This window comes from Balaenoptera ricei, chromosome 1 (assembly GCF_028023285.1).
Source record: "Balaenoptera ricei isolate mBalRic1 chromosome 1, mBalRic1.hap2, whole genome shotgun sequence".
NCBI lineage: Eukaryota > Metazoa > Chordata > Mammalia > Artiodactyla > Balaenopteridae > Balaenoptera > Balaenoptera ricei.
Genome location: NC_082639.1, coordinates 88,627,634 through 88,651,719, shown reverse-complemented (window position 1 = coordinate 88,651,719; position 24,086 = coordinate 88,627,634). Strand labels below are relative to the sequence as shown.

Genomic DNA, 24,086 nt, shown 5'->3' with positions numbered 1-24,086 from the left:
CTTGATAATGAAGCTGAGCAGGTGACAAAGCAACGTCACAGGCACAGCAGCAGATAGAAGTGATAACACAAATAGTTTAAGTGAGAAAGGGAGACCCCTTCCGCTTCTATAAGAAGAGTTATCCCCTGAAACACCGCCCCTATTGCCCTGTGGTCTGTGTATTACAGATCCATCATTGTTTAAGAAGTGGAAAGCCACCTTCTTATTCCCTCCCCTCTCTTCTCTCCAACAACAAACAAGGATATAGACATAATGCCTTTTTCATATTGTTAAACTACAGTGTCAACCACAGCAAGGAGATTGTTATTACCTTTCTGATTCCCTGCAAACAGTCGAGGATGGTGAGATTGTAAGTGCAATTTCCAAAGGAAGCATCCCTATGAACACAAAAAAGCTTAACATTAAAAACATGCATTTAGAACCCTCAAATAATAAAATACCAAAGTCAGTTGGAGACATGCTTATTTGGCGTCACAGCTGTCAACATGGTAAACTTATGTAACACATCAGATCCTACTAGCTTAACTCCAGAACTTCCGAAGTTGCTTTAATCCAACTAGCTGAATTAATAAGAAAGCAGATTTAGGAACCTGAGCTCTGGAATCAGGCTGCCTTCAAATTCCAATTCTGCCACGAATTGGCTGGGACCTCGAGCAAGTTATTTTACCTCTATGAGTCTTGGTTTCCTCATCTGTGAAATGAAGGTACTGATAGCAGCTACTGTTCACAGGATTGTTGTCAGATTACATTTAAAAAATATAAAGTCCTTCCTATAGTGCCTAGCACAAAGGAAACAATAAATATTATGACTATTCTTATTATTAACAGTGAGCATTTCATTAACTAAAACATGCATCATCATGAGAAGTATTCAGACAGAGAAACAACCATCTGTCAGGAACATGGCAAATACTAGCGTAAAAATTTAAGGGGGACAATGCATGCAGGTCAACAGAACCTGGCAGTTGTTTTCATGGATTAAATGCCATTTAAAAACCTCCATTTTGCCCCCCGCCCCACCCTCATTCCCCCACCCCCCCACAAAAAAATGCCAAGGAAAATGCTTCCAAACAATCTCCTCTCAGGATCCAGGAGAGCTTCTAATGCACCATGAAGTGTTCTGTCAAAAGGAGTGGAGACCTACTGCACCGAAAACTGAGTGCTTCATCCTTTATTTAAATTTTTAGAGCAACTTAGCAGGCCTGCTTTAGGCAACATAAAACTGAAGTATCAAGTTCAGGTCAGTTAGCAAGAACTGGCACTGGAGCTTTAACACTAACAATGTTCCAAGGTGTCCAAGGCAAGAAACTTGACCTCAAGGCTCTCAGTCGCTCTTCCCAGCCCCCACTGCTGACCCGAAGGAATAGAGCTGTCAGGCAGGCACCTGCCAATCACAAAGTCAAATGTACCACACAAAGTCGGTCCAAGGCGGGAGGGGGAGAAGGGGGCGGCCACAGAAGATGCTCCATGGGGAGAAAATGACCCTTAAAGGCTTTAACACATAACATAAAACTGAATCTTGTATCACAACCATCTAAGGTAACTTGAAACTATGGCTGCTAAGACACGAATTTAAATGCAACGTCAACATCACTGAGTTTCAGCATCCTGATAACCTAATTTAAAAAGAGTAGGTTAGCAAAGCAGCCTAACAGAAATGTTTAAGTCCTGAAACGTCAAAGTTAACCTATGTTAAGGAAGGGTTATTCTAGATATTTCATCCAGATTTCAAGAGTTCTTTTTTTAATGCCATCTGAACTCATGGGTCAGTGAAAAACAAAATAACCCCATTTCAAATATCTTGTAAAGACATAAGCCATATATTAAGAAGCAAATTTTAAGGGATTCAACCAGAGAAAGGAGTAGCTGGGGATCTAAGACAAAATACTAGTTTATATAAATAACCACACATTCCTTTGCAGGAACTTGTCTTTTTAGGACAAGGGTTCAGAATCTTTTGTGTGTCATGGACCCCTCTTCAGCATTCTGATGAAGCCTGTGAATGCCTATTCTCAGAATGTTTTTAAATGCATAAAATAAAATACATAGAAATAACAGAACACTAATGCAATTAAATGTAAAGTCATCAAAATGTAACAAAACAAATTTATAATACCATACTTTATTATTAATATTGATATGTAACAAGATCTAGTAGCAGGTCTGAATCTAAAAAGAGTAAAAGAAATGATAAGAATTGAAGGTGCTCCTTACTTCCCTCAAGTGTATCTTCCCACCTAGACGCAGCTAAACCGATCCACAAATATAAGTTATCAGAAAAGCTCCAGATCCAGTCTCTTGTACTGTCTGCAAAGCATGGTGAGATTATCATGATATCTCTTGTCCTAGCACAGCCACTGTTTTTACCAACAACTGAAAAGAGAGCTCTGGTGACTTGGTGATCAAATGTGCAGACCTGAGAGCGAGGGAGCATTAACAGGCCATCCGACAAAATTAGGATACAAAGCAGTCACAGCAGGCTAGAAAGACAGGCTGACATTTACAAATTGAAATATAATAAGGGATACGATAAAATTAAGTCACATCCGCAGGACCGGGGAAAGTTGATGACATATCTTTTCCAACACTTACTATGCTGGGTAATTTAGATGCATTAACACATTTAATCCTCATGAAGGCAACAGGTTCCCAAAACCTGCCCTCGTAACTAGGCAAGAGAGAAATGGCTTATTAGTGGCACCTGGCTCATACATAGTCAAAGGAAAGTAACCATAAAAGTGAAGGGACACAAAAACATGTTACATATTCTCTGCGGGAAAAAAAGAGAGAAAGATAAAGGTGGCAGAGTAAATCCATGTATCTACAAAAACCCCTCTAAAAAGAGAATTTTAAAAGGCTTTTTTAAATGGAATCCAACAAGGTCAGGGAGAATGAGTACAGACAACAGCAATAAAATTCTGAAAGCTGGAAGTCAGATACATGAATGATAATAAATTAGAAGACCAAGAAAACCGAATACTAAGGTGATGGGAAAACTCAGAGCATCAACCCAATTAATACCAGATAATTCGCAAAAGGCTCAGGAAGTGGCAGCACTGGGTTCTTCTGGAAGTGAGAATGAAGGAAATGACTCTAATAAGTTAGAAAGTACTTTAAGAAGCTGAAAAATTTTACTCTGTAAAAGCAATATTATCTCCTATTTTATAAATAAATCTTCCCTGTTGAGTTTCCTCAACCATCCAATGTAGTTAGAACCATCTAAAAATAAAATGGTTGGTCCTGGAAGGCAGCAAGATAACCTGCCCCACACGACGTTCAAGTTTGAATTGGCAGATGGCTTGAAAGAAATATTTTTCACCTACATTGTTACAGGAAATGGAGGTGAAGATTAGGAAAACACCAGGCTCTATTAAACTCAGAAGTCCTTTCCTACTCTGAAACTGCATCATTATTCAACACAGTGGATGATTTCTTTCCTCTCCGTATCTCTCTCTTGGATCCTTCCCAATAGCATTTAAACATTTTCAAGTCCTTACCATCTTTAAAAGAAAAAAAATATCCGAAATTTTCTTGACTTCAGCCATCACCCTCTCTTTGGCCTCCTCTTTAAAACAAGGCTTCTCTGAAAAATTATTCATCTTCCTGCCCCCACTTTCTCTTCTCTCACATCTTAACCTCCTCTGTTCTGTTTCCACCCTCATCCATGTGATGAACATTTCTCACTGAGGTCACCAATGATCTCCATATGGCTAAGCCCAGGGGACTTTTTTTAAATTGAGATAAAATTCACCATTTTAGCCTTTCTAAAGTGTACAATTCAGTGACTTTTAGTGTATTCATAATGCTGTGTATAATGTTATCAGTCATAATTCTAGTTATTACTTTAAAATGTACATCTCAGAAATAACTAAATTTCCTTGTCAATTGCATTATTATGAACTTTCATCAAATCTTTAACCGTGGTCATTTTTAAGTCTTTTGTCATTTACAGACAGTTCTGGGTGTACTCTGATGCTTTTGCAAATATTTTCCTATAAAAGGTTTTCATCTTCAAGGAATTCATGGAAAAGACTGACAAGTACAGGTTTCTGGTAACTGACTATACTGCTGAACTGAATGAATAAGCATTTTCAGAACTCTAATGAAAAACTGATGAATTCATAAAAGTGCTAACAAAAGATCAAGATGAAAAAAAATTAATTGCATGGCACTGAGTAAACTGATGAGGATGATTATAATTTTTGTGACTTTCTGTTTGAATAAAAAAAAAAAATCCCACAAGGACTCAGAGGCAAAAAATATACAAATCAATTTTCACTGCAAAGTAAAGGAGCTGTTACAGTGGAGGATTACTGGACTGAATGTCAATATTATGACATAGTATGAGTGTGTTTCATGTTTGGTAATTGCAATCATTGTTGCTTTTGTTGTGGTCATCCATTTATAATGCTTGGTGTCAGTCTATTTATCTCTTGTAAAAATAAAATACAGTGTGTGTGTGTGTGTGTGTGTGAAAAAAAAATAATAATGCTGTGATTTTTAGTATAGTCACAATGTACACCACTAATTCGAAACCATTTTACCACCAGAAAGAAACTCTATACCCATTTGCAATAACTCCTCATTCTTTCCCCATCCCCACTCCAACCCTGGCAATCACTAATCTACTTTCTGTCTCTGGATTTGCTTATTCTAAGTTCAGGGAACATTCTGCAAGCATCATTTTATTTACTCTGTCAAGATCAAGTAATTCCCTCTGAATATTCTCTTCACTGTTCCTGGATTTTGCTTCGACCTCTCTAAACACTACTCCTTCCCAATCTCCTTTACCTCTCTAAACACTACTCCTTCCCAATCTCCTTTACCTCTCTAAACACTACTCCTTCCCAATCTCCTTTACCTCTCTAAACACTACTCCTTCCCAATCTCCTCTGCAAAGTCATCCTTCGCCTCCCAGTCTCTTCAAGATTCAATTCCAGACTCAAATTCTCCACGCTCCGTACTCTCTTCCGAGACCAGGTGCTCTCAAACTTTAGCATTCATCAGCAACAGCATCTCCAAGATGGCTTCTTAAAACACAGAATGCTGGGCCCCACACGAGTTTCTGATTCAGTAGGTATGGAACGGAGCCTGAGAATCTGCATTTCTAACAAGTTTCCAGGTGGTATCAGTGCTGCTGGTAGGAGGGATCACGTTTCGAAAATCACTGCCCTACACAATCTCATCTATGTAAGTTACCATCTATCTGCCAATGACCCTCAAATTTATCTCCCTAGCACAAAGTCCTTAAAACTCCAAGGCAGGACAGCCAACCACCTACATGACATTTCCATTTGGGTGTCTTAAGGCATCTCAAACTCATTGTGTAAGAAGAATCTCTTGAATCTGCCCCTACCTCAAAACAACAACAGTAATCTGGTCCTCCAACCCTCTGTAACTTGGTAAAGGACACAGCTTCCAAAATCACTCAAGCTACAGCCCAGAAGTCCTTCTGTCTCTCTCATTTCCCGTACCCTACTGCACTGTGCCCCACTGTGTTTCCCTCCTAAACATCTTGTGAATGCATTTACTTCTCCTCAGTTCTGCTGCCTCTCACGTAGCACCTCTCCATACACTACAAGAGCCTCCCCACATCCGCTCCTCGTCTTTCTAATCAGTTCTCTTCACGGCAGCCAGAGTGATTTCTTTAAAAGGCAAGTCTGATCCAGTCACTCTTCTGCTGTAGCCCTTCTCTGATTCCCACTGCTCTCTCGAGGGAAGGTTCAAATCCTAAAATGGATACAAGGCCTGTGGTGTCTGGCCCCGCCTATCACAACCCCCTTCCCTGAGCCCCTCAGAGGGGCACTCTGCACCTTTGCTCCTCTGGTCACATGTTCTCCAATCGCCTTGCCTAGGTCACCCTACTCACCCTTCAGATCCCGGCTCAAAGATGACTTGTCTCAGGGAAAATGCTCCAACCCCACTCTGGCTAGATCAGGTCCCCATTTTTTTCCACTGGACTTAACTACAGTTTGACATTATATCATGATGTGCTTATTTGATTCTCTGACTCTCTCTCTACAATAGTCCCTAAGAAGACAGGATCTATATGTTTTTTTACTCACCATTGTCTCTTTAGTACCTAATACAGTGCCTGGCATGAAATAGATAGTCAATAAATGTTTGTCAATAAATGTTTAAATTAAGTAAAGGAGCTTGGGAGATCATCCCAAGAAAATGTTCGATAATATACTATGGCCACTTTTGTTAACTCAAGAGCCTGACACCTCCATCCTCACTAGCAAGAAGAGCTTTCTTTGCATTAACCCCAAATCCCTTCTGTCCATTTAAGATCATTTCTTTCTGTTCTCTTTGCCAAAGAGTATTAACTGAATAAAGCTGAAAAGCAGTGACATTCAAAGTAGTTTTCTCTTCCTTTGTCAAGTGGTATTAAACACACTTTTATTTTAACCCAGACACTTCAGAGAGGCTACACAGAGCTTTCAGGATTTAAATCACTATACCAATGTGCTACAAAGTTTTATACTCCCACAGTTTTTATTGCGTTTTGGTTCCCAATTGTTTGTTTAACTCCTGGTTTGCTTTTTTACTCATTCATCCATGCATTCATTTATATTTATTGAGCCAAATAGTTACCGAGTTGAATAAGAGGACATGTATTTTTCCACCTCCCTCATAAAGGACCACTGAAATCCCACAGACATCAATTGAGGGAAAACGCTTGCACATCCTATGCTGCCTGGGGAAACTACAGCTCTAACACTTATCTACCATGACAGTTTTACCATATATTGCATTACTCTCTTAAACAGGTAAACACAAGGCTGCTCTTCATTCAGGAGATAAGGTAATACCCCAAACACCCAGGATTTCTAATCATTCATCTCTGCTGAAGAATACATCATGTGTCTCTAACCCCCAATACAGAAGACTAATGTTACAACCAACAGCTATCTAGAGACACCCAAATACAGATTTAGCTCAACCTCATGCCTGACCATCCAAATTCTATCCGTCCCGGCAATTCTATCTTTCTAAATGTGATTTCTGGCATAATAGTCAACTGAACCATAAAACTATTATGAAGTGGTTATAAAAATCACTGGCAGTCAATAAATATTTGTCGAATGAAAGACTAAATTATGAATATTTTAATAGGTGAAGCAATTGGGATTTTTTTGTTTATTTTTATTTTTACATTTATTTTGCAGAGAAGCAGTAGAAGAAAAATTAAATTTAAGAAAACTAGAATCACCATCCACAAAGAGATACAAAGAGAAAGGGCTTGATTCCCTATTGTCCTAAAGCTGTCTTTCTACAGGCTCTCAAGAGTCAACTGTTAGACATTCAAAAATTTTGAGATCCCAAATCAGCATTGGAGGGAAAATTTACACCACAGAAATCAGCAAATGCTCTTTAATTACAGAGCCGGTTTACCAACACACCACTGTTTGCAACCTACAAATCTAAGAAATCACTCAGAATGAAGCAACCCTGTAAATGTTAATAATGAGCAGATGAAACCAGAGATGAAAGAACATATTTACACAAAACAATAAGAAAGCATTTCTGGTAATGAAGTTGTTTGAAATGAAGAATAAATGAAAAACAGAGTCACAGTGTTTACAATGTGGAGACTACATTAAAGAATAAAAAAGAGAGGTTCCCTGGTGGCGCAGTGGTTGAGAATCTGCCTGCCAATGCAGGGGACACGGGTTCAAGCCCTGGTCTGGGAAGATCCCACATGCCGCGGAGCAACGAGGCCCGTGAGCCGCAACTACTGAGCCTGCGCGTCTGGAGCCTGTGCTCCACAACAGGAGAGGCCGCGATAGTGAGAGGCCCTCGCACCGCGATGACGAGTGGCCCCCACTCGCCGCAACTAGAGAAAGCCCTCGTACAGAAACGAAGACCCAACACAGCCATAAATAAATAAATAAATAAATAAATAAATTTATTAAAAACAAACAAAAAAAAGAACAAAATAGATGCTGTCACTGTAGGGTTTAACTAACTAAGCTTTAAAAAAAAAAAAGAATAAAAAGAGCTATAGTAAATGGACTAAGAAATAACAGAAATGACTATGATTTACACATCTTGATTCTGTGATTCTCTGTAAATTCTCCAGATAGCAAGTAGTTACGAGGTAGGCAAATATCTGCAGAGCAATGGGTTAGAAAGGATCTCAAAGGTCATCTGAGCACCTTTCCAATCACTGAACTGAATCCCATCTACACAACCAGCACAAGATCAAGAGCTTCCTAAGGACAGGGAATGTGTCCTTTATGTTGTATGCCCAGGATCTAGTACAGTGTTGGGCACATTACTCTGTTGTAGCTGTTGAATGAATGAATGAATGAATAACCATTACAAGGAGACCATTCAACATATGCCTGAACAACTCTAAGTGGCTGGGAACTACTGACATTTCAAAGCAAAAATTATATAAAAAATCTGTAATCATAAACTGCGTACAATCACAAAAACGTAATCTAGGTCACTGCTTTCCAATGGAAATATAATGAAAGCCACAAAAGAGAGCCACATGTGTAATTTTAATTTTTTCATAACCATATTAAAATAAAAATAAATAAATATTAATTTTAATAATATATTTTGTTTAATCCAATATATCTGAAATATTTCAGCATGTAATCAACATAATTATAAATAAGATATTTCACTTTTCTTATATTAAATCTTTGAAATCTAATGTGTATTTTATAGCCTTGTAGTCTATTTCAGTTTGGACTAAACAAATTGCAAGTGCTGAATAGCACATGTAGGTAATAGCTACTGTACTAGACAATTCAGCCCTAATTTGTATGGATACTTCGGAATTAGACAATGTCCAAAAATACTTTACACAATTGTCCAAAGTACACCTGGTTTCCAGTCTCTGAACACATCCACGACATATATGCACCAGCTCTAGGGAAAAGAGCAAGCCAATGGTTTATATTATCTAGACCTATAAGATAAAAATGCATTTGATAAGAATTAGTGGGGAGAACAAAGCTATTTCCCACTTACAAAAGAACAAAAATCAAATGGCTTCATGGGGCAGAGCCAAAAATTGAGCATGACCGGTACCTAACAAAAAAATAGGACACAGAATCTCCTGCTTTTCAGATTTAACATAAAGCTATACACTAATCATTTTGCTCATCTAAAGAAACAGATTTGTGAAAATTCATTTCTAAGTCATGGCTTAAAAGGTCATATAAATCAGCAGAATAGAATCTGTCTAGAACTAGCAATAACAGATACCAGAAAAACAGGCCAAGGGCTGTGCTCTGGGCCTTTTATCAATACCTGACTATCCCCCATTTAACCACAGTAATTTTATTTTAAAGATAAAAATAATAGTAAATTATCTTTGACTCCAATATTGAAAATAAGAGCTTCATATATGAGGCATTCAACAAAATAACTGTGTTCATTAACATAAATGATTGCAAACTTATTCCAAACCACCTTTATCAACTAAGGCTGGCTATCGGAAAAGTACTGTAAAGAGTACAAAAATTTGGCACTTACCCTTCTACAGAAAGTTTGGTACACTGGTCTGAAACCATAAAAAGAGGAAAAACAAAAAAAGTAATCTGAGCCAATTTTCACAACTCAAACCATTGAAACACTGCCATGTTCCAAAAAAAAAAAAAAAAAAGAATAGATATAACTCACTTCCTTCTGCGTATTTAGTGGGTCCTAGAAACCTTGACAGTTGTTTCTATCCTCAGATCCTGAATAGTGGTGCTTATTTAACACTTTAACAAGAAAACCAGATAAAGAGTCTGCTTTTCATAGTGGTCCAAGTCATTTAATATGCCCCAGCTGTTGAAAATAGATTCCACAGTTTGGACTGGATAATCTATTTTGTTCTATTTTCAAGACTCAGGAAACTGGCCCAACCTCGCTAATCAAAACTAATGCAGAGGGCTTCGCTGGTGGCACAGTGGTTGGGAGTCTGCCTGCCAATGCAGGGGACACGGGTTCGAGCCCTGGTCTGGGAGGATCCCACATGCCGCGGAGCAACTAGGCCCGTGAGCCACAACTACTGAGCCTGCGCGTCTGGAGCCTGTGCTCCGCAACAGGAGAGGCCGCAGTAGTGAGAGGCTCGGGCACCGCAATGAAGAGTGGCCCCCGCTCGCCACAACTAGAGAAAGCCCTCGCACAGAAACGAACACCCAACACAGCCAAAAATAAATTAATTAATTAATTAAAAAAAAAAAAACTAATGCAGATTCTTTCCCATCACATCAAGCATCAAAAGTAAAGGTTTATTAAAGATCCCTGGAGGTAGAAATGACCCCAAAGATCAACACTGAGAAGCAGAGAGTTAGCCATCATAAAGAAAAGTTGAAAATGAAAGTCTTAAGAGAGCATAAAATAAATTTTGTTTCTACATTTTTGATACTCAGGGAAAAAACATGGTAAAGAGAACTTTCCCTTTGAAGTACCAAGTTAATGCTAAATAAACTTTAACAAAAATCACAGTATCATATTTAAACTAACAAATATCTGGTTCAACATTTTATGTAAAGAGATACATTTTATAATTGCATCTAACATCTACCAGCACATGTTTACTTTGCTTTAGAAGAAAGAAGGCAGCCTAATGCCAAGTTCTAAGTGGTTGACCCCTCTGAGCCTCTGTTAAGAGACCTGCAAGTTCTGGCATGCCCAGGTGAGATTTCCCATTAAGACTCAGCCGCATTAACACTGACTCAGCAACCGGGATATCACTAGGGGTCATCCCCAAAACACAACAAACCCATCCCTGAACACAAACAGTATGGGTTCATTTTAATGACAAATGTCATTAAAGGATTGTTAGGGGGAGGTTTGTGGGTTCTCTGTTAAGGAAGGTTTTCTGGCATCGTCTGCTTTAAGAGAAAATTCATTATTCCTGTTCATATTAGATAAAATATCATAATTTGACAAGCCATCTATTTCTAAAACTCAGGAAACCACACAAAAACATTTCCACAAATGGCAGCTTATTATTCTAATCCCAAGAGATCAATTCTGTTCCACACAGGTGTGGATCAGGAAATGTATCCTAGAGTTTCAGAAAGCTAGTTCTGCTGGATGTTAATAGAAGTGGGAGGGGGATGGGGAGGGATTTCAGGATGAAGTACTTGGGAAAATTCTGAGTAAAACAGGTTACTTTATTACTCAGAACCATTCAGAATCCTTAAAATGGGAATGTGCTCTGTAAAATCTCCAAGATGGAGAGTTCTAAACTTATTTGACTGTTGAATTTTTTATTTATTTTTTGCCAGGGTAAACCTTATAGAGCAGTAGTGCACAACCTTGGCAGCATATAGGAATCATGTAGGTAGTTTTTAAAAATCCCAACACCCAGACTTCACCCCAAGCCGATTATATCAGAATTTCTGGGAGTAGAACCTGGCATCAATATTTTTTAAAGCTTCCCAGACTTTTTTTGGCTGCGTAGGGTCTTCGTTGCTGTGCTCAGACTTTCTCTAGTTGCGGCGAGCGGGGGCTACTCTTCGTTGCGGTGCGTGGGCTTCTCATTGCGGTGGCTTCTCTTGTTGCAGAGCACAGGTTCTAAGCACGCGGGCTTCAGTAGCTGTGGCACATGGGCTCAGTAGTTGTGGCTAGCGGGCTCTAGAGCACCAGCTCAGTAGTTGTGGCACAGGGGCTTAGTTGCTCCACGGCATGCGGGATCTTCCCAGACCAGGGATTGAACCTGTGTCCCCTGCATTAGCAGGCAGATTCTTAACCACTACACCACCAGGCAAGTCCCCTTCCCAGACTTTTTAAAACCAAGTATGAGAACCAATGTAACTTTGGGAAACACTGACCTATAAGCCTCTTCTCCAAGCTAAAATAAAATAGCCACACAAAAATATGTTCCTGGACCTATCCAGGAAGAGACCCACCAAAAAAAATAAAAAACACTCAACTAAAAACTGGTGATGATAGGATATCCAACATTCAACCAGCTTTATTCCACTGGATATCAGCACAGCACCCTTCCTCAACCTCACCTCTGCACCTAGTCATTATTTTTTAAGTCACACTTTCTATATTTGTCTTCAAAACTGGGCCCCTAGATGTTATTTATTGTCTGTATAGTTGTATTCCCCATTTAATTTTATATGTCATAGAAAAATTGGGTTTTAGCAGATTTATGAATCATTAATACCAAAAAAGTTACCAAGCTAATACATATGGACCAATAAAAAAAGTAAGCGCAAAGTGAATTTAAAAGCACAAAAAAGATCTAAAAGCAGAGTTGTGCAATTTAGATGGGTTACCTTTTCAGTGTTCTGTGAGATTTAGAAAGTTTTCACAAACACTGTTTTATGAACACCCAAAAATGCAGATTTAAAAACCACTGCCATTGACTGCCAAGAAAATAATCTAAGAATTCCAATAAGGGTTGGTGGTCTTGTGGGACTTTAGACAGGCTGCAATTAATATGACTTTGTAGAATGACTGGTCAACAGTATAGACTATCAATTTGGTAGTACACTAACTGACAGGAAGAGAACCTAAAAAGATTCATACTGGGCTTGCCAATTCAAACTCTGGCCCCAGAATTGAAAAGCCCCTTGTTCCCTTGAAGGCCAACTGCCAAGCAAGCCTACAGTGAAGATGGATGGACTTAAATAATTAAAATAGGTGAAAAATACCCTCTTTCCCTAGTTTTGAGATAAAGTCACTGTTGATAAACGCATTGGCTATCCTTAGTACAAGTGAAAAGTACAGTTTTCGACAGAACTACATTACCATTAAATGGAACACCCTAAAACTGACTTGCAGACAGTAACATCACAACAAATACTCCTTGAGTGTCACACCAAGCCAGAAATTCAAATGCCTCCAAAGTCTACTATACTTCATGTAATCAATAATAGGCAGTAGGGGGGCTTCCCTGGTGGCACAGTGGTTGAGAATCTGCCTGCCAATGCAGGGGACACGGGTTCCAGCCCTGGCCTGGGAAGATCCCACATGCCGTGGAGCAACTGGGCCCGTGAGCCACAATTACTGAGCCTGCGCGTCTGGAGCCTGTGCTCCGCAACAAGAGAGGCCGCGATGGTGAGAGGCCCATGCACCGCGATGAAGAGTGGCCCCAGCTCGCCGCAACTAGAGAAAGCCCCCGCACAGAAACAAAGACCCAACACAGCCTAAATAAATAAATAAATAAATAAATAGCGTTCCCTTTAAAAAAAAAAAAAGAATAGGCAGTAGGGACTTCTCTGGTGGTGCAGTGGTTAAGAATCCGCCTGCCAATGCAGGGGACACGAGTTCGATCCCTGGTCCAGGAAGATCCCACATGTCACGGAGCAACTAAGCCCGTGCACCACAACTACTGAGCCTGCGCTCTAGAGCCTGTGAGCCACCACTACTGAAGCCTGTGCACCTAGAGCCCGTGCTCCGCAACGAGAGAAGCCACCACAATGAGAGGCCAGCTCACTGCAATGAAGCCTAGCCCCAACTCGCCACAACTAGAGAAAGCCCGCGCCCAGCAGCGAAGACCCAACGCAGCCAAAAATAAATTAATTAAAAACAAAATAAAATGGGAAAAAATCTTTAAAAAAAAAAATAGGCAGTAAATGGGGGTGAGGGGGAGGAATTGAGTGAAGGTGGTCAAAAGGTACAAACCTCCAGTTATAAGGTAAATAAGTACTGGGGATGTAATGTGCAACATGATGACTATAGTTAACACTGCTCTATGGGGTATTTGAATGTTGCTAAGGGAGTAGATCCTAAATGTTCTCCTCATAAGAAAAAAAATTGTAACCATATGAGGTGATAAGTGTTAACTAAACTTATTGTGGTAATCATTTCACAATATATGAATGTCAAGTTATTGTGCTGTACACCTTACATTTATAGTGTTGTATATCAATTACATCTCAATAAAACTGAAAGAAAAAAAAGAATAAGCAGTAAATCTACCCAAATCTTTTTTTTTTTAATTTGCTTCATCTTTAGTGAATTTTTAACTAGGTTAATAGAAAACTATTAATTTAAAATATTTAAGATAAATCCAAATAGAAAAACTCAGTTAGACAGTACTTGTGGTTATAGTAATACACTGCAAACATCATATTATATAGTATCCTACCTAACCTACCATTATAAAAAACAACCTATGCCACACAAATGAAAACGTACAGCACGTAAAGCCAGTACCTGGATTGTTATTCTCCATTTTCATCTTAATGTGAAAGGCATTCATGATGCCTACCCTTAATAGCTCCTCCAATCTCCAGTTCCAGTGTTAAATCTCCTTCCTCCTGGAGCAGGTACCTAGTTGTCCTAATAATCTTTAAATCCGTAAGTCTAACATAGTGACTGGCACAGAAAAAGCAATAAATTAATTAACTTATGTATTCCCTGGCACACAAATAAGGAAAGAGCCCAATCCCAGCCCTTGAGAGAAGAGTCAGCCATATTTGGTGGAAAGTCAGCCATGCAAACAAATAATTACAATATAAGACATTTGTTTTAATGGTGTATGTAGCAAATGTAATGGGGCATGAACAAAATGTAATAGGAAATTATAGGCACAGGACATGCCAACCCTCTCTAGAAAAATGAGCAAAGGTGCTACGGAAGAGACTGCTCCAATAAATGTTAGTTAAATCAATAAATCTTGAAGAACAGCATTATTTAAATTAAAACCTTAAAACACTTTTATTAGAAAGACTAAAACTCTATAGCACAAATGGTAACATAGGCATTTCAGTAAAGAGGGCATGTAAAGACACCAACCACATGTCAACAAGCCTTCAAAACTGTCCTCATTTTTCTTAATTTTTAGACAATAAAACAATCACATTTAAATAGAAGTTCCTTTGAGGCTTCCTGTTTTATAAATAAAAGTATTAATGCAGAAGTGGGATAAAAAAATCTAGACAATGAAGATAAAGATGTAATTTAACAATAAGTGGGGTGGAATATCTAGTGGATGATAGAATCCAGATTATCAAAGGAAGGCAAAGGCAATGATGACTGACTAGAATTAGTATGAAGATGATTCTTGATAATACTGCATTAGCCTTAGTTGAATCTGGGCAGTAGACTAAAATCAACTCACATCTTATCTCAGCATTAGGAAAAAAATTGTTTCTGTCGTAAAATTCCAGAAAACTAGTAGTATTCTTTCAACTAAATTTTCCACTGAATTATGAATGCACACTGTGTGGTATTTTCTGCTTCAAATGTATGATTTATGAAGAGTCTGGATTTAGAAATGCAACTTAATGTAAATACATTAAGTTGTACACCAACTCTTGGTGCCACATTATCAGAAAAATACAGCTTAGTTATATTCAAGGTCAAACTTTTAGTTGGAAATAGGTGCCTAAACAAAGGGGGAAAAAATGCCTGATGTTTGTGTTAAGCATTCTTTTATTCAGGTAAACAAATAACTAAAACTCTCTATGTCTAACAACATTATAATATTCTCCAGAGTATTTGCTCAGTTTCTTTCTTCTAAAATACATTTGAGACCATGTGACTTAAAAAGCTACAGTTAAAAAGATAGGAAATGACCTAAATGTCTACCTGTCAGAGACCAATTAAATGCATTCTTGTACATTATACAGCAGTAAGACAGAATGAGAAAGGAAGCTCTCTATTTACTGATGTGAAAAGATATATCCAAGATGAGTTAAGTGAAAAAAAATCAAGATGCAGAATAGTACATACAGTATGTTACATTTTGGGATAAAATGGGGAAAATAAGACTGTACATCTTTATTTGCTTATATATGCATAAAGAAACTCTAGAAGGATATAGAATAAACTAATACCAGAAGTTATTTGGAAAGGACTGGACAGATAAGAATCAAGGGTGGGAGAGAGAGTTTTCACTATAAACTATATATATTTTTAAATATTTGAATCATGTTAATGTATTTATATTTTCAAATATTTAAATAAAAACAATTTGGAAAAATAAGCTACAATTATAACAATTATGATTTAATTCTAAGTTAAGTAGTAATAATTTTCTTACTATCTTTTCTTCCATTCTAATCTTATCAATTATTCAAAGATTCTAGTTCTCAGGAAACAAATTAATTACCTATCACATATAAGCTAAAATATAATTATGCTTAAAGGAAGAATTCATTCTTTCCTTCTCCTTCTCCAGTATCTTCATCTAAATTCACAGTTAAGCATAGCAAGGCTCATCTGGCTTGTGAAACAAATACATCTCCCATGACTTCTGAGTAGATACTATCACAAGCATAAAAATTAATATATATTTTCCACTTAAAATGTCTGAATAGCCACAATGTCCACTGGGTCTATTGACTGGAATTACAATTTCACAAATGTTACAGCATTACAATTCCCAGGTGCATGTGTTGTTTTCAAAATAACAACAAAAAATTGTAAACATTTTTCTGATTTAAAAAACGAATTTAATGAGGCCTCACTGTCTCAAGGAAAAGTACACCTATGATCCCTTCACAGTTGCTGGCCCCTCTCTCACCACGGATCCTATGGCTCCTACCACAGAGGATGTTGGAAGTTGCCTCAGACACAGTCCCTTCCAGGGCTTTCCAATAGGGTACACAGATGCCTAAGTTTTCCTCCTCTACCTGCGAAACCCTTTAAAAGTTTAGTTTAAATGAGTCTGATACTTTCTCGCATTTCTGTCAGAATCTTTTCTTCTATTTTGATAAAACCCAACTTTTTAACAATTAATTATGTGCCTATAGAGCTACCTGCCCCTACTAGAATGTGTGATCATTAGAAATACTTCCTATTCATATTTATATCCTTGTGGATAATCCTTATTTCTTATTAATAATAGTAATAGTACTAACAACAACAAGAAAAACAAAAACCAGGTACTGCACCAGGCACGGTGATACATGCATTACCTCATTTAATCCTCAGGATAGCTCTGAAGCCCTTGTACAGAAAAGGAAACTGAAGCTCAGAGAGGATAAGTAATTTGCCCAAGTTACATATACTTATTTATTACATACAGAAAAGAGCAGAATGAACCTTCGAACCCAGGCAGTGTCTCTGCCTCCAAATCATGCACTCTTAACCACTTTGCTTAGAATTTAGGAAGTGATTAATATTATCATTATTACTGCAATGAACTGAAAGTCTGTGTCCCCCCAAAAGTCATATGTTGAAAGCCTAATCCCCAATGGGATGGTATTAGGAGGTGGGACCTTGGGAAGTAGTTAGGTCATGAGGGTAGAGCCCTCATGAATGGGATTAGTGCCCTTATAAGAGGTACCCCAGAGAGTTTTTCTGCCCTCTTTCCACTATGTGAGGACACAGCGAGAAGTAAGCAGTCTACAGCCCTGAAGAGAGCCCTCACCAGAACTTGACCATGCTGGCACCTGATCAGCCTGCAGAACTGTGAGAAACAAATTTCTGTTGTTTACAACCCACCCAGTCTATGGTACTTTGTTATAATAGCCCAAATTAACTAAAACAATAACGCTTTTCTAAAAAATAGAATTGTACAAAGAGTTTTCAAACTATAGAAGCCATTAGAAGTGGGAGCAAAAAAGCTTTGTCTTCACCATGAAAACTCTCTTCTACATAATCTGTAACCTTTTATCTGTCCTTCAATGGCTAATTAGCTCATCCTCTAGGTCGCTTGAGGATATCTTCCTCTCACTGTCCCAATTCCAGTACTTTACCCCTTGCTTTCACCGAGAAGATCAAGCATACTAGGTGCTGTTGTCCCGATTCCTCCTCCTCACCTGACACCCACCCTGGGCCTAATAACCCTCCCTCTTGTGGTCTGAGAAACAGACGTGGGAATCCTTTGGATCTTAGGGGATTTAGTCTTAATTTATTCATTAAAATAAATATTTACAAAAAGCACTTGTAAGTGTCAGGCACTGGGACCTGCCCTCTGTGAGTTTACAGGAGAGTAATGAAGACAAAAAGGCCTCCTCAATCTTTCCTGTTCCTTTCTTTCATTATTGTTGGTAATTTTGATATTAGTAACAATGATAAGCAATCCATATGCTTGTAGATTTGGACACACAAATAAACAAAAAGGCAAAAATATTAGAATCGTTCACAATTCTATCAGAGATGACTGTTGTGGAAGTTCTTCTGAAGTAGAAGTAGTACATTTCCTTCTACTCTTTAAATAAGCTCAAGTTTACATGAAATTTTTTAAATATCTTCTTTAGGGGATACTTACAAAACATTCTTTTCCAGCACTGTAATGAGAGACAGGCTTCCTCAGGATGGAAGCTAGATTTGTCTGCTAAACAGGTGATTTAGGGTCCCCACTAAATACGTACTTCTGGGAAGGTGCTTTGAGGCTCTTATTCTATATTCCCAGCCCCTGACATTTGGTCAGATCTCAATCAATGCTCACAAAATGAAAGAATGAATGGATGAATCAGTGATGTAGATTACTGAAATCTAACAAATCTTGACATGGTTTTTAGGTCATAAATCAGGCACTGTTTGTTCTTAAACAGTCAAGGTATAGAAAGAATTCAAGGAAAAAGTTAATTCTTAAAAAGGGAAAGCTATTTTATTCTTACTAGATGGGGGAGGGGTCTCTACAAATATAAAACAATAAAAACTACTGTCTCATTTCATTCCATGTAATATCATGGTCACACTCTTCATACAATTAAAAAACACAATTCTCTAATTCTAAAGTAGCGAGCTGTCTAGCAAAGTGGCCATAGCTCAAGTCTCACAAGCAGTTATACCTGAATGGAAGATAGGGGGGATTTGAGCCAGATAGGAGTGCTCTGTAGGCTTCTTCTGGTGTCTTCTTTAAATAGATTACCTAAGACAAATAAATAGCAACATTTAGAACACCACCAAAGAATGACACAAAACTAACTTAATTACTCACCAAATTTGCATTTCCCTTCTTCCACTTTGAAAGTGACAACTGTCATGGTGATAATGTTGATCTTTAGACAGCAAGCAAGCTGCCAAAATTTCCTTTTCAGCTTGAAGCGGAACAACAGCCTTTGGCTTAAGGATGAGTAAGAGCTTAAAGACACAGGGTAAATCCATAAAGGGTCCATCCAGGGCTGTTTACAAGGCACACTGAACAGATACAATGGCAAGGTTTTCCCTTTTGGGAGCAGAATAATTGTACCTCCGTTATTGAACTGTGTGTTCACCAAAGACCAATACAGACTTCCCTGTCCTTTGTAGAAGATCTGCTGTGAGGTAATTTAGTTCCTGGTCAATTCTGAAAGACATCTCAGGGCACAATACCCTTGGGAGATCTACAGAGTTCTCTGTCTGCTCTGAGGAAAGCGCATGTTGCTCTCTAAACAATGAATAAAATCACAATGAAATGGGGGGAAGTGCATGCAGGTAAGAGCACTGGGAAACATATTGGCTCGGCTCTTGGTGTCGAGGATACTTAAACCCCTCCAGTCCAGCATGATAAACTAATCTTAAATAAAGAAACAAACAAAAAAGAGCTCTTAAAACTAGTAAACAACTTCCATTTAATCAACTTATTGACTATATACTAGGTGCTAGGCACTGTGTCAGGTACTGGCACCTCTCTTAAAAGAATTTACATTTGTGGGGCAAAACAAAATAATTAACAAAAATAAATACGGTCTGAGATAAGCACTGAAAAGGAAATAAGCAGAGTATTGGAAAGAGAGTAGACTTACTTAATACCTTGACGTGGTCAGGGAGGGGTCTCTTGGAGATATTCAGGAGGAGAGCCATGGGAACAGCTAAGGGAAAGGAGGAACAGCAAGGGCCAGGGTCCTTGAGGGGGAAAGAGCTTGGTGAGTTGGACAGAGGAGATGAGTGCGGCTAGAGCAGGCGGGGAAGGGAAAGCCAGGTAGTGTTCAGATTGTGAAGAGCACTGCAAACCACGAGGAGAGGTTGGTTTTATTCTAAGAGCAATTTAATATTTTAATTCTCAGACAGGAGCACTGATCATTTTCCTCTATAGTCTGAATCAACTTTCATCCCTAAAATCCTCTCTACCTAGAATGAATGACATTATTTCCTTAATATGTTCCAACATCAAAACCCTATGCATTAGTACATATAGTAATATTACATATAATTTTATATATTTATATAAATAAATACATACAATAATATATATGTATATATACATACATGCATATATATATTTATAAGCTTGTAAAGACAAGAGAGAAATAATTTTTGAAATGGTTGACTAGGCACTGTAGACTAAAATGGTTTTCCGTAAACATCAGTCATTCCTATGGATATACAGATATCAAAAAAAAAAAAAACAACCCTATGCATTTCAATAAGAATGACAGAGTCCCAGTTCTTAAAAAGTAGGGTTTTCTTCTCTACTTACAAAGTTTCTTTGAGCTTTACGCTGTTCCACTAGCAATATATTACATGTACTTAATTATTAATAATTTCAGGACTAGAAAACACTTCAATTCTCTAAAGAAAGAAAGCTAAAATAAATACATAAAAAGATACTTCTAACTTTATTAAGAAAGCTCCATATTCTTGTGACAAGTAAACAAGAAGGTCTGATAAAGCACACACCAAACAAAGCAAATTGAATATGAAACAAAAACAGCACAGAAAATGAAACCACAGTAAAAGAATGATCGAGACATGAGACACAGATTCCACCAACGGAGAACCACACCTCAAGCTGCAGCTCAAATAATTACAAAAATTCACTTAAACCAACCCTAGCTTTAAAGACCATTTTCAGTAACCAATATTAAAACAGGACTTTGTTGTTCCCTAACGAGTAGGTTATATAATATACTCAACAGAGTTGGTTATGATGCAGTGATTTTTCAAACCTAAAGATGCAGCAGTATTTGCAAGCTGACTACGCCTGCTAAAAGGGAAAGCTGCTTGTAGAAAGCTCCTGTGTTTGGATTAGATAATTAAAGCTTATACAACCACCTTTGAAAAGCAAAAATACATTTCCCGCTTCAGGAGAATTACATTAATTCTCTTTAATTCTAAGGCAATCATTCTACAGGAGGGACACAACAGCCCACATGAAAGACCTCTTTAGACTGGATACCCCACTGAGTTTTGCTACTCATCTTACCTGCATGACTTAGCACACATGACCCATGTTCTCACACTGTAAGATGAGAGTCTTTGTTTTTATTTTTATCCCAATGCTAAATTATTAATAAGTGCAAAGTGAAACCCAACTGAGGCCATCTAAATTCCAGGAAGATTCCAGGGGCAGGTAAATACAATGCCCTTTAACAACCTGATGATAGGTACATGGGGGGGTGGTGAAATGTTCTAATAAAGGAGTGTATTACTGAATGCATGCACATTGGGGTCATTAAAATACCAAATTCCATTTCTCCAGGAGAAAAAATGTCATGGATTCTTATGCCAGGTCTTCTTAGATATGTTTCCTATTAAAAAGAGACAGAGAGACAGACTAGGCCTGATCAGAGGTTGGAAATAAAACAACATTAAGCCTTTGCTGTTGAGGAACCTAAAGCTCAGAAAGGTAAGGAACTTCCCAAACTCGCATTGCTGCTCTGTGATGCAGTTAGAATCCGAACACAGATCTGACACCAAAGCCCACAGTAATTCCATACATCATATCTGCTTAAAAATATAGATGCAGGCAATGGAAGCAGAATCTGGAACACCAACAACAACAAAAAGATTCTTACTCTTCCAATTTCTAAATGCCATTACACTTGACTTTTAAAATTAGGTGACTTCAGGGCATCCCTGGTGGCGCAGTGGTTAAGAATCCACCTGCCAATGCACGGGACACAGGTTCGATCCCTGGTCTGGGAAGATCCCACATGCCACGGAGCAACTAAGCCCGTGTGCCACAACTACTGAGCCTGTGCTCTAGAGCCACAACTACTGAGCCGCGTGCCACAACTACCAAAGCCCACGCACCTAGAGCCCATGGTCTGCAACAAAAGAAGCCACAGCAATGAGCAATGAAGAGTAGCCCCCGCTCGCCACAACTAGAGAAAGCCCATGCTCAGCAATGAAGACCAACACAGCCAAAGATTTTTTTAAAATAAATTTATAAAAAAAAAAATAGGTGACTTCAGGGGAATTCCCTGGCAGTCCATGGGTTCCCTGTGACCCGTGTTCAATCCCTGGTCGGGGAACTAAGATCCCACAAACCGCATGGCACGGTCAAAAATATAAATAAATAAAATAAAATTAGGTGACTTCAAACTGTTAACAGTAGTTGTGCCTAAGGAATAGGGCTGAGGGAAGATTAGTGGAAGAAGAAAGAACTTCTACTTTATATTTTCTACTATCTCCACATTTCTTGTATTTTGTAGTAAGGTGTATTAATTTGTTTTTAAATGTGGAGTAACTAAATCAGTTATGAAATGTTAAATGTGTACTATTTCTAAAAATAAAATCTATATTTAACTATTACTCAAAGATTTGTTCCCAGATATTCCAATATTTCTAAAAATACTTTCTGGATAAAAGTAACTTCAAAGCCTCTTCTAAATATCCTGATTTTCCTTTTCTGCTTCTCAGGGAAAAAATAATATGCTGTCTACTCTTCTCACTAAATATTAGCATATATGAACCCAAACCAGAAGAATCTTCCCCAACTTTTGATTGATACCATTTAACAAAAGCCCTTTGCATAGTGCTTGGTTTGCCATGCCAATTTATCCTTGAAATTAGTGAGTATATGTATGACTTTTATAAAATTGCCCTACTCTTTGCCAGGAAGTCCTATAAACCTTCTCAATAGAACAGCATTTGACATATATGTTCTTACTTTTAACTAAGTAAGAGTCAACCAATTAAAGTGACTATGAGGTTTTTATTTAACAATTAATTAAAATTACAATACTACAACCTAGTATAACATATTATTTACAAATAAGCCAATGTTTCCCAAACTTCAATTAACCATGCATCAACTTTCTCAACTTCTGCCACCACACGTAACACCATGTATTACCATTTCTCTTTAAAGAGACATACCCTTTTAACTTAAATCAATGTATTCTAAAGTGGTTTATATCATTGCTATAAATGGAAAACCAGTATCACTTGCCACAGAGTCTACACATAAATGAATTTTAAAATACATAACTCTTAAAACTGTAAAATGTTTGTGAAGATTAATTGCACATACAAGTGTGGGTTCATTTCTGGGCTCTCTATTCTATTCTGTTGATCTATGTGTCTGTTTTTGTACCAGTACCATACTGCTTTGATGACTGTAGCTTTGTAGTACAGTTTGAAATCAGGGAGCATGATACCTCTAGCTCTTCTTTCTCAAGATTGTTTTGGTTATTCGAAGTCTTTGTGTTTCCATACACAGTTAAGCATTATTTGTTCTAGTTCTGTGAAAAATGCCATTGGGCAATTAATCTACAACAAAGGAGGTAAGAATATACAATGTGGGAAAGACAGCCTCTTCAATAAATGGTGTTGGAAAAACTGGACAGCTACATGCATAAGAATCAAACTGGACTACTCTCTCACACTATGCACAAAAATAAATTCAAAACGGATTAAAGACTTAAATATAAGACTGAAACCATAAAACTTCTAGAAGAAAACATAGGCAGTACTCTCTTTGACAACAGTCTCAATAATATTTTTCTGGATATGTCTCTTCAGGCAAGGGAAACAAAAGCAAAAATAAAGGGGACTATATCAAACTAAGAAGCTTTGCACAGTGAAGGAAACTATCAGAAAAACAAAAAGAACACCTACTGAATGGGAGAAGATATTTGTAAATGATATATCTGATGAGGGGTTAATATCCAAAATATACAAAGAACTCATACAACTCAACATCAAAAAAATAAACAACCCAATTAAAAAACGGGCAGAGGATTTGAATAGACTATTTTCCAAAGAAGACATACAGATGACCAACAGCCACATGAAAAGATGCCCAACATCACTAACCAACAGGGAAATGCAAATCAAAACCCCAATGAGATATCACCTCACACCTGTCAGAATGGCTATTATCAAAAAAGACAACAAACAGCAAATGAAGAAAACAAAACCCTTCTGCACTGCACTGGGAATGTAAATTGGTATAGCTGCTATGGAAAACAGTAGGGAGATTCCTCAAAAAGTTAAAAATAAAACTACCATAGGATCCAGAAATTCCACCCCTGGGTATTTATTCAAAGAAAACAAAAACACTA

The 24,086-nt window shown here is 37.9% G+C and overlaps 1 protein-coding gene across 4 annotated transcripts in view; it reads right to left on the bottom strand.

The window, feature by feature from the left end:
* The window catches only part of CDC14A (cell division cycle 14A), a 182,393-nt gene that overhangs the window by 103,528 nt on the left and 54,779 nt on the right, over positions 1 to 24,086 (bottom strand). For all 4 annotated transcript variants that reach the window (XM_059900504.1, XM_059900512.1, XM_059900490.1 and 1 more), the window contains 2 exons: positions 18,666 to 18,745; positions 311 to 377 (listed from right to left, as the gene is read on the bottom strand). In XM_059900504.1, the coding sequence (XP_059756487.1) occupies positions 311 to 377; positions 18,666 to 18,745 (147 nt within the window). The remainder of the gene's footprint in view (positions 1 to 310; positions 378 to 18,665; positions 18,746 to 24,086) is intronic.